The sequence below is a fragment of the Spinacia oleracea genome, chromosome 6, assembly GCF_020520425.1.
Source record: "Spinacia oleracea cultivar Varoflay chromosome 6, BTI_SOV_V1, whole genome shotgun sequence".
Taxonomy (NCBI): domain Eukaryota; kingdom Viridiplantae; phylum Streptophyta; class Magnoliopsida; order Caryophyllales; family Amaranthaceae; genus Spinacia; species Spinacia oleracea.
In genome coordinates, this window is record NC_079492.1 from 114,680,596 (window position 1) to 114,695,075 (window position 14,480).

At 36.1% G+C, this 14,480-nt stretch overlaps 1 protein-coding gene and 1 non-coding gene across 2 annotated transcripts; both read left to right on the top strand.

Moving 5' to 3' along the window:
* Nucleotides 1-6,714: 6,714 nt before the first annotated feature.
* Nucleotides 6,715-6,796, top strand: TRNAS-CGA (transfer RNA serine (anticodon CGA)). The gene has a single exon. It is a non-coding gene; the product is annotated as a tRNA-Ser (tRNA).
* Nucleotides 6,797-6,891: 95 nt separating this feature from the next.
* On the top strand, nucleotides 6,892-13,397 carry LOC110791068 (eukaryotic translation initiation factor 2 subunit alpha homolog). The gene is made up of 7 exons (XM_021995829.2): nucleotides 6,892-7,396; nucleotides 10,173-10,229; nucleotides 10,323-10,409; nucleotides 10,484-10,630; nucleotides 11,775-11,879; nucleotides 12,771-12,869; nucleotides 13,015-13,397. The coding sequence occupies exons 1-7, from the start codon at nucleotides 7,013-7,015 to the stop codon at nucleotides 13,162-13,164; spliced, it is 1,029 nt and encodes a 342-aa protein (XP_021851521.1). The 5' UTR covers nucleotides 6,892-7,012; the 3' UTR covers nucleotides 13,165-13,397.
* Nucleotides 13,398-14,480: the final 1,083 nt, after the last annotated feature.

A 14,480-nucleotide genomic window follows, 5' to 3' on the forward strand; every position in this document is an offset into this window, starting at 1 on the left:
AACGGAGTGAATGTCATTTCACACAATGGAATGTGAATATCAATCATTCCGTTCGGCAGAAGAATGTTAAAGATATGATAGTATTGAAACTACTTGATCAATGATGTGTGTCAATATGTCTGAGAAATGAAACCCTACATGTTAATGATCTGTTTAATGCTTCATGTCCCATGAATCAGTGGAGGTCTGTGATGAGTCTTTCATTTGATGAGGTTCAAACCCTATGTTTTGATCAGTTCATGGTGATCTGATGCATTGTTGATTGTTATTGTTATGCTTGATCTGTGATGAGTCTTTCATTTGCTGAGACTCAAACCCAATGTTCCAATAACACTTGTGCACCATTAGCATCATTGATGCTCTTCCGGAGCTAAGTGTTAGGGGATAGGGTTTGTGTCAATGATGCTTGGGGACATTCTGAGATCTTATGTCAGGTTAGACAGGAGAGGCAATTCATGTATTGCAAAACATGTATAATGTGTTTCTGATATTCAATGATGTTAGTGTTGATATTCTGTGATGTATGTGTTGATAACCTGAGATATTTGATTCTAAACATGTCCCTCACCACCAATCACCAAAGGGAATACAGATCATGTCACATCATTGATTGATCTAGTATCCCCTTTGGTGAATTGGTGGTGAGGTTGTAAATCATTTAGAAACAAATCTGTCAATGATGTAAAACAACTTAACTGAGAGTCAATGATGTTGCCTTGTTCATTGCTTCCTTGTTTTTGCTGCTTTGTTCTTGTTTCCTTGTCCATTACATCTTTTGGCACATCGGCATCCAATTGGGAAGAATTTCCATCTGAAAATGATGTGATATGCATTCTTTCCATTTGGATGCCGATGTGTTTAGAGATGTGATGTGATAAAGTTTTTGTACTTATGCCTTGTGATCTGTGATGAGTCTTCATTTTATGAGTGTCAAACCCTTTGTTTTTCAATCAAACTCATGCACCATTAGCATCCATGATGTTTTTCAGGAGCTAAGTTTAATTGGAAAGGGTTTGATTCAATGATTTTTGGGGACATTCTGAGATATTTATGATTCTTTGTTTATGTGAGGCATATTCCATGTGTTATCAATGATGAATTGATTGTTTTTGTCAAAATTACATCTTTTGACGCATCGGTTTCAGAATGGGAATAATTTCCATATGAAAATGATGTGATATTATTATTTATTTCCATTTTGAAGCCGATGTGTTTAGAGTTGTGATATTGCAAATGCTGCCTTGTTCTTAAGAACCCAATGCTGCCTTGTTTATAGTGTTGCCAATGCTGCCTTACCTCTTGTGCCTTGTACTTTTTCTGCCAATGCTGCCTTGTTTATTGCCTTGCCTTGATTACTCTATATTGATGTGAATAAGAATGAAGAAAAAAAACTTTACTAAACTTAAACATGAGATTCATTCATTGATGCTTCCAAAAGATATGCTTACAAAATGTTTTGCCTACATGTTATGCTTGCATTTAAGCTTACAAAAGTGACACATTGGTTTTACTTGTCAATTTAAAAACATGTCCCCAAAACACAAAAAGTTATCTAATTGTTTTCACTTTGCTTCACTGGTTTGCTTTCCATTCATCATAGAGTTGCATGCATTCATTAACTGCCCATATAGGTGCTTTGACTTGCTCTGGCAGTCTGCCTTCATCTTCTAAAATCTTCTTCTTGTTGTGTGGAAGTTGGTAATCATTGTTGCCTTTGTGTTTTAGAATCTCATTAGAAACAAACTGTAATGTCATCCACACATTAGACAATGTCTTAGGATGCAACTCATTAAAATAATCATACACTGCTCCACTTAAGTCCTCCACAGTTTTAGGCATTTTCTTGTGCATAAGTGATTGTATTGACCTGAAAAATCCCAAGTCCAAGATGTTGCAATCTGGACTGTTTGCTGGCTGTTGAGTCAACACAAAAGTGAACCCATCTTGTTTGTAGTGTAGTTGCCATTCAGGATCACTTTGCAATATATGTGCCTTTGCATTATCTTGAATGATATAGATGACATTTTCCCCTTCATGTGGTGGCCACTTGGCCTTGATTGCTGGAAGTAGGTTGTTGATCATCATTGCCCTTGTCTCTATTTGATTTACAGACTTCACTGGCTTTGTTTCAATGGTCCCCTTGAGTCTGTTTTTTGATGTCCTCTTGGCTGCAATTGCATTTGTGAATGGAAATATGCCTATTTTACCATCAAATTCACATTCCCCATTTTCACCCCACCTTGGTCTGGCTACTGCTGCCATGAACATGAATTTTGGTATCTTGGTTCTTGAACTTGCACTTCTGTGTGGATAGGGTTCATTGTTTGCAAGATAAACTCTCTGGTTTTTTTGAGTCAAATAAAACCACTTCTCATCAATATGAATGAAGTCATACATGCTGTAATATGTTGGTTCTTGTGGTATAGTGTAGTCCATTATCAGTCTGATTGCCCACCTTATCCTTGCCATTTTGCATGCTTCTGAAATGCCTGGATGCAAGGGATTTGAGTGTGGCTTTATAATTTTCCTCTTGATGAGCCTCCATACTGTTGTTGGTCCCAAATTCAGCATTTTTGCAAGATCTACGATGCATGTTCTGTCCCCCATGCCTATTTTTGCAATTGAGTCATAGGAGACTTGAACCTTTTTCCTTCCACATCTGTGATATTGGCTTTGCACAATATATGAATTCATTGCTGCCTTCTGTTTCTTTGCTTTGTCCCATATTTTGCCTATGGTTTTTCTGGTGTAATCATATTCTATGACTGCATCCCTTATTGCCCCATACAACAAAGTTTCTGAATCTGGAATCTTTCTATTGAGCAGGAACACCAATATTTCTAGCCTCAATTCATTATTTATTCTTGGAGTCCTTGGCTTGTGATGATCTGTTGTGTGTGTTGCTGTTTGATGATGATGAGGTGATGCATTTTCTGATGGTGGTGGAAAGTTCAAATCAAAAAGAAAGGGTACCTCTTGAAAGTTGGTAGTTTGCTGCTGCCCTTCCCCTTCTACTTCTGGTACTTGCTGTACATATTCAGTGCTGTTTGGTACATCTTCATTAATCCCAATGTCCCCAAATTCAGCAGCAGTATTTTGAGAAGCTTGTACCAAGTCAGCAGCATCATCACCTTCCTCCGAGTCAGAATCGGAGTTAATGCCGTCGCCTTCATCATCAGAAAAACCGAGGAAATCGTCATCCTCTTGATCTGAAGCCATTAAGTCCCCTGTTTTTTTGCTCTTTAATGCTGAATTGAGGAAGAATTTTTGGTGTATTTATTGAACTTGGTTTTAGTCAGATTTTGTTCTTTTGTGGGAGAAAGTGACCCTATTTATAAAGGGAATTCACTTTTACAACCCCTCAAAAATTTGGAGGGAAAAATGTAATCCCCTGTTTTTTTATTTTGGGAAAATTTTGGAGGGAAAAGTGAAAGTCAACAGTTTGGCCAAAATTTCCAGCCAAAAAAACGTGATTCATTGTTTGCTGCTTTCTTATTGGTCCATGTAATCTCAGATGGGTCCCATGGCCCCATGTGACTGAATTTATTTGCTGATTTATTTCAATACTTTAATAAATATCTACTTTTTCCACAATTAATTTAATACTTTCTCTCTCTTTACTTTATTCTTTTTCTTACACACAATCATTATTCTTACACCCAATCATTACCCATATCCCAATACAACCCAAGATTCAGTTTTCTTAAAATACCCTCAACATTCCTTATGGGTACAACAAAAAGGAATGGAGGGAGTATAAATTATAAGTTTGAGAACTTGTATTTTGAAGTAAGCAAGTCCTTTTTTGTTTTAAAATTTTTGTGGTAAGCTTTAGGAGATTTCTATTATCTTAAATGGATAATCTATTACGTGTGATAATATGACTGAAGGAAATATGTCCTTCACCAAGGTGCATTAGTCCAATACCAAGGTTCAGATTAATTACGAACAATTAATTCAGTGAGATCAAGTGACCGGAACAGCTGACTGGAGCAATGCTTCCGATCAGTGAGTTCTAATCCTAATTAGGCTCACAACTAGCTTACTCTTGACTGAACCTATAAGGTCACACCATTGGCATGTAACAGATCATCGGATTAAATGAATCAGAAATTCATTTAATAAATTTTCGGAAAAATAGTTCAGAAAACATAAATATACAAAAATTAAAATTAAATTCCAAAATGAAATTTAATAAGAAATTCAAAAATACCAAAAAAAACAAAAAAGAATGCATACGGGTGGGTTTTTTTTCATGAATTCCAAAACTTCAAGCTCCAAAGCAGGGTCACTTTCTTCACCTTCCTTTCTAATTTTTCATGAATTCCAAAACTTCAGGCTACAAAGAAATTTCTTCACCTTCCCAATTCCTACACTTCTTCACAACCCTACAAAACCCAGAAAAATCAAACAAAAACTGATTCAACTGCTTTTTCTGCTTCAAATGCTTACTTTTTGAGCGAAACGGGTGTTCCAATTTTGATGGGTTAATGAAAAAAACGACGGGGAAACAACGGAGTGAGTTCAAATATGAGACGGATTGACGACAAACTATAAAAGAAGGTGCAATCAATGAGACCATCGTTCAAGCATTTTGTCGAACACCTGGTTTGCATCTATGGTATGTTGGCCATCAATGATAAATAGTGAACCACCTATGGAAGGAACAAATTATTTCAACGAAAAGACTCCCAGAAAGATGATAACCCCCAACTTGGGGATCAAATCAACCAACTTTATTTTCGTCGAACAATTTCCTTGGAGAATGTGACTGATTTCATCATCTTCGACCAATTTTATAGTGCTCGTGAGTTGGAAACGAAAATGAAAAGCAACAAAGATTAAAGAGAAGAGAGGAGAGATGAGCATAGACACCAACAAAGAGAGGAGAGAGAGACGAGTAGCATCAATGTAAAAAGAGCAGCAAGTTTGGTGTTTTCGGATGAAGAACAATAGAAAAAAATAGAAGGGAAGCTCTAACCATGGAAGGGCATCGAATTTTAGGGAGTTTGATGATTATTAGTTTTTTGGTTTTTTTTAATTGTTGGTATTTTCATTTAATTCGTTTATGATTTATTTTTTTGATATTGTAATTAATTAAATAATTAAAATATGATAAATGGTTGATTAAGATATGATTAGTGACTAATTGGCTGAGATATGAACCAAGATAGTAATCGACAACAATAACTAAAGACCTAGGTAGTAATTGACAACTTTTAACAAGCTAGGTAGTCATGTCAAAAAAAAAAAAAAAACAAGCTAGGTAGTAATTTGCAAAGTCACTAAATACCTATGTAGTAATTGGCAAATTTTTCTATATTAGACTTGTTCTTGTTTAGTGAAAGTTTTAAATATAGATGTTATATACTCCCTCCGTCCCGGAATACTCGAAACGGTTTGACCGACACATAGTTTAATGCATTGTAATTGACTTATTATTTAATTAGATAGTAGTTGATAGTGAGATATTTTTTTAATATAGGAAGTGAGATGTGTGTCGACATTTAAAGGGGTATGGAGGTGGTTGTGGGGGTAGTGGAACTTTTTAAGGTTTTTTTTTAGGGAGTAGGGATGTAGATGGGTTATTGGGAAAGTGAGAAATTGATATAATATTAATAAAAGTTGTCATTTTTAGAAACGTTGCAAGTAATCTGGGACGACCTTATAAGGAAAGCGTTTCGAGTATTCCAGAACAGAGGGAGCTGAGTAATCACTTTATTTTAATGAAATTTCTTTACCCTTAAAGAATAAACAGATTAGAACTGTGATAAGATTTTCTCTTTTGCACACTTTAGGAATTCCTTAAAACAAAACCCTATAAGATGTGCTTTAATTGTTTTTAGGGGGTGTTTGGTTGGGGGTCTTCGGGAAAAGGAATGATGGGTTTTGATTCCATTTGTTATTGTTTGTTTGGTGGTTTTTATCATTCACTTTACCCTTTTTTCTTTTTCACTTACCATCAAATCCCTCTACAATGATACCCTACCACCCAAGGGATTTCCATTCCCTTTCCCTTGACCCCCTATTTAATACTCCCTCCATTTCTTTTTGATGTATCCATTTGGAATCTGGTGTGGTTTTTAAGAAAATTGGAATATTAGTTTGTATGGGTATAAGTGTAATGATTGGGTGTAAGAGAAATGATTGGGTGTAAGAGATTATAATAAATAAAGAAGTGAGAAAATAATAAAGAAATAAGGTAAGAGAGAGGAGTGATAATGATGGGTGATAAAGGAGGTGAGAGAGTGGGTATATGGGGAAGGGAAAAGAATTAAATATTATGGGTGGGGAAAATTAGGTGGGAATATGGGTAGAATCTTTAGGTATTTTGGTAATTAGATAGAAATGTAAGGGTATTTTAGGATAAAATGTATGTCCAAAAATAGAATAGATTCTAAATGGATACAACAATATGAAACGCTTAAAATGGAAACGGATACAACAAAAAGAAACGGAGGGAGTAAATAACAAATAATAAATACTTCCTAATAAATACTCCGTAATAATTTATTATTTGTTTATTTATTATTATTCAGCTAGTTGGGACTTGGGAGTAAGAGGGAAGAAGAATGGGAAAACCAAACACTATTCTTAAATAAAGAGTTTTTATTCCATTATTTTTGATTCACTTTCTCATTCTCTTTCCCTTTTCCCTTCTCCAACCAAATGACTTTTTGTATATAAATTTTAAAGACAAATCTCTAACAAGGCGTCGATATGTCCGAGTGGTTAAGGAGACAGACTCGAAATCTGTTGGGCTTTGCCTGCGCAGGTTCGAATCCTGCTGTCGACGTTTTGTTTTGACCACCAATTGGTCACAATGAAACGGCGACGTTCGACCAGAACTTCAGTACTTCACGATAGCGGAACGCGGCATCTAAATAAAACCCAGCCGAAAAAAATAAAACCAGAAACACCACTTTTGCTATACGGAAGAATCATCCAAAAACCCTAATCCCCAAATTTTGCACTTTCTCTCTCCTCCAAATCGAACGTCAAGGACTCATCAATGGCGGCCGGAGGACCAAATTTAGAATGCAGAATGTACGAATCAAGGTACCCAGAGGTAGACGTGGCTGTGATGATTCAAGTGAAGAACATCGCAGACATGGGCGCATATGTGTCACTCTTAGAGTACAACAACATTGAAGGTATGATCCTTTTCTCGGAGCTTTCTCGTCGTCGGATTCGGAGTGTCAACAGTCTTATCCGGGTGGGCCGAACGGAACCCGTGATGGTTCTTAGGGTTGATAAGGAAAAGGGTTACATCGATCTTAGCAAGCGTAGGGTTTCTGAGGAAGATATTGAACAGTGTGAGGAACGTTATAATAAGAGTAAGCTTGTTCACTCTATTATGCGTCATGTTGCTGAGACTATGAACATGGATTTGGAGGTAATTTTTACTCTTTTCAGTTATTTTTATTATTGAATTTGATTATGTTGTGGCTTTAATTTGAAGATTTATTGTCAATTTATATTAATTAGGTAATTGTGGAAGAACTTGAGTTTGTTATTCGCGTATTCAGAAATTTACTGTGTTTTTTGTTTTGATTGGTGGTTTTTTTGTTTTTATTCTGAGGTAATTGGAAAATTATTATTGTGCCAGTTAGATGAATTTTGGTCAATGTTTGATATTTCATATGTTCAATCTTACGTACTTATAGCTTTTAATTTGCATGAAGTAATCCGACACTCGGATGTTGGTGTGGATACTTGACCCTTCAATTTGGTCCAAAACGATGCCTTTCTTTCAAAAATTTGTGAGTCAGATACTAAGACAGGTATTGGTGTCAAAAACGAGTCTTCAATCACCAATAACATTTGTTCAGTACTATGTCAAAAAAAAAACATTGGTTCAGTATACTTATCATTTATCATAGTTAATTGTTCTTGATTCGGTGCTGTTTGAGGATTCATTTTATTTTGTAACCGGAGTTAAGTATTCAATTTGTGTTTTGGAAATTTGCTGTGGTTTTTTACTCTATTACTGTAGTTTTGTGTCTTGGGAAATTCTCTTGCTATACTACCTATTAGATTTTGTAATCAATTAATCATGATTGTCTCATCCGGTGGATTCTTAAAGAAATTATTCTAATGCTTTGTTGGGAAAAAGTCGGGAATTATAGGGGGTTGATAATGAAGTTTGTTTATATGTCTACGGTGTAATGTCCCATAGCCCCATAGGGTATTAAGCTAATGCATCATTGCATTTATATAACTAAGAATCAACTTCTTATTATCATTTCTTTACTATGCATAACCTCATCTCTAGATGGCTTTTTAAATACACCCTCAAAATAAAAGATGGTTTCTTAAATACAAACAGCAATTAGAGAAGCAGTTAGTGGAGGCCTTGGGTGGTTCAGGTGGAATCACATACTTAACCCTATCCAAACAGATCGACCTCGGAGAAACGGAATATTTTGGATAAATTTTGTTTTGTTATCAATTTCGATGTGCTACTTATGGTGTTGAACGGGCTGTGGGGCTACTGGAAAGTTGTAGTTGACATGTCGTAGTGTTAGAATCTGTTCCAAACTGCGATGTCGCCTTTTACACTTCATTAGGCCCAAAGAGTAATACTTTGTGTTTTATCTTTGAACCTAGCAGTGAGAAATGGGCATCTTTTTAGACTTCATTAAAGTCCAATATCAGACTTTATTAGTGTCCATTTCTGATGGAGCCAAAGATTCATTTGTTCTTTTGGCTGTAGGATGTAATGGACTAAATCAAAATTGCTCTTAATACCTCTTCGCTTCCTTTCCATGGAGTAGAAGATGGTCGTCCCGTTGTTGTCCCGCTATCGCTTTTGGGTCAATTGGAAACAACCTCTCTGCAATTGCAGGGGTAAGGTTGCGTACGTCCGACCCCCCCTTACCTCGCTTCTTGCGGGAGCCTCTTTGAGGCAATGGGGTAATGATAATGATGATCAGAAAATGTGGGAAGTCCTACCTTGTATATCTGGGCTCATATGTCACTTGAAGGGGTGCAAATGAGCCGAGCCGGTCAATAAACTACTCGGGCTCAGGCTCGTTTAAAGCTCGTTCATTTATTAAACGAGCCGAGCTTGAACAACTTTTGAAGCTCGCTTAATAAACGAGCTTGAACATGAAAATAGGTATGCCCGTTCATTTAAGTTCATGAATAACTCGTTCATTTATGTTCATGAACAACTCGTTCATTTATGTTCGTGAACAAGTTCGTCTATTTATGTTATGTATCATATTTTACCATATATACGTTTTTCAAATATAAATAAAAATCATGTTTTTGAATTTTGAAATCTATAATAGAATAAAAATATTTTGAAACAAAATTTTAATTGCTAAATTAGTGCTCTTTGACTCTTTCTAAATTATTAGTTTGTTTATCAAATAAAGTAATGTACTTAAATCTTTATTATTAGATATGATTATAATTTATTAGATTTTCAAGTGGTTATACCCTAAAGCTCGTTTAAGAAAGCTTGTTCATGAAAAAAGCTCGTTTATAAACTCGGCTCGATTAATAAATGAGCCATTCACAAACAGTTCGCGAACACAACATCTTTTAAACGAACCGAGCTTGAACATATTTTTGAGCTCGGTTAAAAGCTCGGGCTCGGACTCGAGCTCGCATAAGTTAAATGAACATGAACATGAACAGGGTAAAGCTCGGCTCGGCTCGTTTGCACCCCTAGTCACTTGGATTGCTGGAGGCATGTCCTTCTGACTCATAACCACTGTGATATTAGATTATTTGTTGCTTATACTTTTGCAGATGAATATTTTGTCACATTTTAGGATAATGTTGTTTATAGTGGGACCCAAACTTGGGTTTAGTTTATGTGGGTTATCTTTTCTGCTTAACCTTGAATTACATGTATTGGACAAGTATTTCAATTCTGATTGCTGGATATGTCTCTTTTACTAGGGCCTTTAATGTTGTCCGTGCTCAATATCTGACCTGCTCAAGAGTCATCTTGTTTCCAAATTCATTGGGGATCTGTCTTGGGATTATATTTCTGTTGTTATGCTTGATCTAACATAACCTCTTTTCTTGTATTGTTTCTAGTGATTTTGTCCCTTTCTACTGAGCAGAAAACAAAATTTTAATTTCTGCCTTTGGCATGATGGTCATATCTTCATGTTGGGCCTGCTGACTTACTAAAACCTATTTTCACTATGCAGGATCTATACATACGTATTGGGTGGCCTCTGTATCGGAAATTTGGACATGCTTTTGAGGTAAGTATCTTGGTTCCTCCTTTTTTGCATGATCACCTTTGCTACTACTTCGTACTGAGGTAAATTACTCAAAAATGTGTTTCATGATAATAGGCATTCAAGTCAATAGTGAATGACCCTGACACAATTTTGGATCCACTTACCTATGAAGTCAAAGAAACCGGTCCTGATGGTCAAGAGGTATGCAAATTTACTCACGTTTCAGTTTTCATTGATGCTATTTCTGGTTCATCTCTCATATGCACGTACTGCAGGTAACTAAAGTGATCCCTGCTGTGACCCCAGAGATTAAGGAATCTCTGATTAACAATATTAGACGAAGGATGACTCCTCAGCCTCTTAAAATTCGTGCTGATATTGAAATGAAATGTTTCCAGTATGATGGAGTGCTTCATATCAAGGTGAGTTGTTGGTTTTTATTGAACTTGTGATGTTTAGGCACAATATTCAAGTTTGTGAAAAACCACTTTGATGCAGGTCTTGGAGTATTAGATGTATTAGGCTCTCAAGATTGCACTTCGCTTGTTTCTCTTGATAGAGCTACACGAGTTTTGATGTCATATTATATTCGTATTTCTTTATATAGAAGAATTTTCAGTGCTTTAATCTCTTAGCTCATAGGATCTTCAGCTTTTGTTATTATTTCACTACTTCCTCTACCCTTCTTAGTATATAGAGTTACTACCTGGCTACCTCTTTTAACTTGATTAAAGAAGAAATTAAGAACAAAAAAATAGAACTAAAAATTTCTAAATAAATTCAAATAGAGAATTACATTCCACTTCAGTCTAATAAAGTAAGTACTTTGTTATATCCGAAAAGATAAGAGTAGAACTAACCTAAAGATCTTCCACTTCTATAGAATTGAGGAGGATTAATCCTTTAAAGAAAGCTGCTATGGTCTTCATGTCAACTCTTTCCGTCAACTTGCTTGAGGGCATATATAAGAACTAATGGGCGTGACCAACCACTTATTAGAAAGACTAGAGAAGATCCAAGCGACTTCAAAAGCTACTATGGAGTACGGATTAGTATTTAGATGTTGTATTCGTGTTGTTGCCAATTTGTTTTTTGGCAAAGTCTTATACTTAAGTTTCACTGGTTTCAGGGTACAAAATTACTAGTTGAACAGCTTGTGTTGATGTGCCCTTATGTTTTAGAAAAAGCATATGTTGTCCTTTCTTTTTATGAAACTTGTTACAGTATACTGCTCAGACTTTTGAAGTCGTTTTTATTTTATGATAAATCTATTTGTTATTTTGAGGCAATGGGGTAATGATAATGAATGAATGAATCTATTTGTTATTTGGAGCCTGATGAGCTGTGGAATTAGGTTTTTTTTAAAAAAACTTGAGAAGCTGGAGGGGGTACCAGGATTCGATAAATTGAATCTTCTTTTTCTTAGCTTTTGAGGGCAGTGATTACAAAATATTATATGACCATACTGCTTTCTGTTATCTTTCATGGCTTTTAATGTTGTCGTGTATTTTTTTTGGGGGTTCTTGTCTTTAACCCAGATTCCTTGGATGATATTATGACATGCAGGATGCCATGCGTAAAGCTGAAGCTGCTGGAACAGATGACTGCCCTGTGAAAATTAAACTAGTTGCACCACCGCTTTATGTCCTGACCACTCAGACTCTTGATAAGGTTAGTTCATCATTTTGGGGAGAATATGTTGGATCTTGTAGTTTTGTGTTCTGAAGACTTTATGTCCTTGTGGACACTTAGCTATGGATGCTTTTTGTTAGAGCATCTAACAAATGCTGTTTTATCTTGTTATTCTTAACATTTACTGTGCCGATTCTATCCTGCAAATAGGTTTCGCGTTGTAATTTAACTGAAATCTTGTCCATGCTTCTGTGGATACATAAAAAAACCTCTTTTTGGAAAGTGGATACATAAAAAAACGAGGAGGGAGTATATGAAATACCGTCACCTCTTTATTCCTCTTTAGCATTCCCTCCCATATTCCGCAACCTCTCATACAAACCCTTACATTTGCAGTCCTTTGTAGTTCATTGCAAACTGATGATCTTAGATTCTTTTGTCTTTTTTGGGGTTTTCTACATTTTACCACTGTATTTCTTTGATTTTTACGTTGTATCAATGCATTTAAAATCTTCCACGTTGTACCCTGTATTTGTAAAATATAGTCAATCTTATCCTTGTTATTAATCCTAACGTTTAAAATTTTCATTGCTTTACAAAAACAAACTAAGATTTTTCTATATTATAACCAACCTTATGTTTATTTTTAACCTAACGTTAATATAGAACAATCTTGATTTTTTAAAAATATAACGGAACTGACATTGGGATGGTGGCAAGGATAAAAATGATCAACTTTTGCAACTATAAGGGGTACAACCTAGAAATCAAGTAACTACAGGGGTACTATGTAGAAAACCCCTTTTTCTGAAATTATTCTTATAATTTACTTTAAATTATTAACCAGTTCTCGTTAATGGAGTGTGTGTTGTGTTTCTTTGTTGTAAATCTTTAGTTACACTGCTAAATTATGGTTTGGTGATCTTGCAGGAACAAGGTCTTTCAACCCTACACAAGGCAATTGATGCTTGTATTGAAGAAATCGAACGTCATAAGGGAAAACTGGTGGTGAAGGATAAGCCAAGAACTGTAAATAATCAAAATTTCTTCTTCCTTCCTTTTCATTTTCATTTTGGTTTTTTGGGTTTTCCTGTTTCTTCTTACTCTCTGTTCTGAGGGTTGAGACTCTTGAGAGTTAATATTTTCATTGGCTACTATTGGCTTTGGGATGCAGGTGAGTGAAAGGGATGATAAAGTACTCCGAGATTACATGGAAAAAATGCGTCTACAAAATGAAGAGAAGGGTGCAGACGAGGACAGTGAAGAGGACGATGATACTGGAATGGGTGATGTCGATATTGATAATGCCGGGATAAAAGAGTAGGTTGGTTGAATCTAGAAGAGGGGAAAAAGTTGATGGCAGAATATTTTCTCCCTCTTTTCTTGCTGATAATTTTTGCATGCAATTTATTGTTGGATTGGTCGAGAAATGTACATGCCCGGAGAAAAAAGGCTTTTTTTTTTTTGCAACGAGTAGTTTGAGATCCCTGGAATGTCTTTATTTGTTATGCTACAAAATAGTCAGACTTATAGTATATGATAGCATTTCACCATGAATATTTTTTTGGTTTACCATCCGGTTCACCCTTAGGGCTAATCCGGATTCGGGGCGAGTTCTGAGTGGATAGCCCATTCCCCTCCCAATTGTTGTTGCGGGGGATCGAACACGGGTCTTCCTTACCAAGTTCAGCCTCAATCACCAATGAACCAACAGTCAATTGGTATTTCACCATGAATATGATGATGATTTCAAGTAGTTTGTGTTGCCGGGATCATTATATTTTTGGATGATTGCATATTCTTTTTGGTTTTACAGAAAAGCAGGCGTCCCTTGATGAAATCAAATGATAAAAGAGTATGCGATTCTCTGTGCTTTGATTTGCCTGCCTCTTAAAACTTTTATTTGTCCGTAATGCATTTATCATATCAACAGGGCTAAAACAGAGTTTGTCGGTTGTTTTGCATTATAAAGTTTTCAACGTCGATAGGAAATCATCTGTGAGTAGGGGCCCTGAAATGATCTGCAAGATCTTATAAGATTTTCAGAATTGAACTTTTACGTGGTGTTTGTGAGAAACATAATGTCAGTAGTTAGATTTTGCATGAAGTTCACGAGCTACTAGAATTCAAAGCATACTCTTGTCCTTTGTTTTGTACGGAATACCTTATGTCTTACGGATGGCTTCGGGAATGCGGGGTAACCGTAATAAGATTAACCCGTATTTAGACATGATCAAGACGAGCCCGACCCGTCGGCCCGGCCCGACATGCCTGAATTTTTTAGGGTTTTGTAGAATTTTCCGGCCCGAAAATTTTATTCTTTTGGACGGGTTTGGGAAACACAAAAATACACTTTTTAGTTATAAATTTGCCCTGACCCGAAAATGGTCCGAAAAGCCGGTATTTTAGGCCTGAAAATAGCGGGTTTGGGCACAAAATTTTGGCTTGAATCTTGGCCCGGACCGGACCGGCCCGACATAGCGGGCTGATTTTTTATGCCCAAGCCCGACCCGAACCCAACCCGCCATTTGATCAGGTCTACCTGTATTAGACATTTTGGTTTTGTTTGACAATCAGTTGTTAGCTGGTTTGACTAACTGGTTAAATTAGTTGTTTGGGTAAAGTATTTGGTAAAAGAGT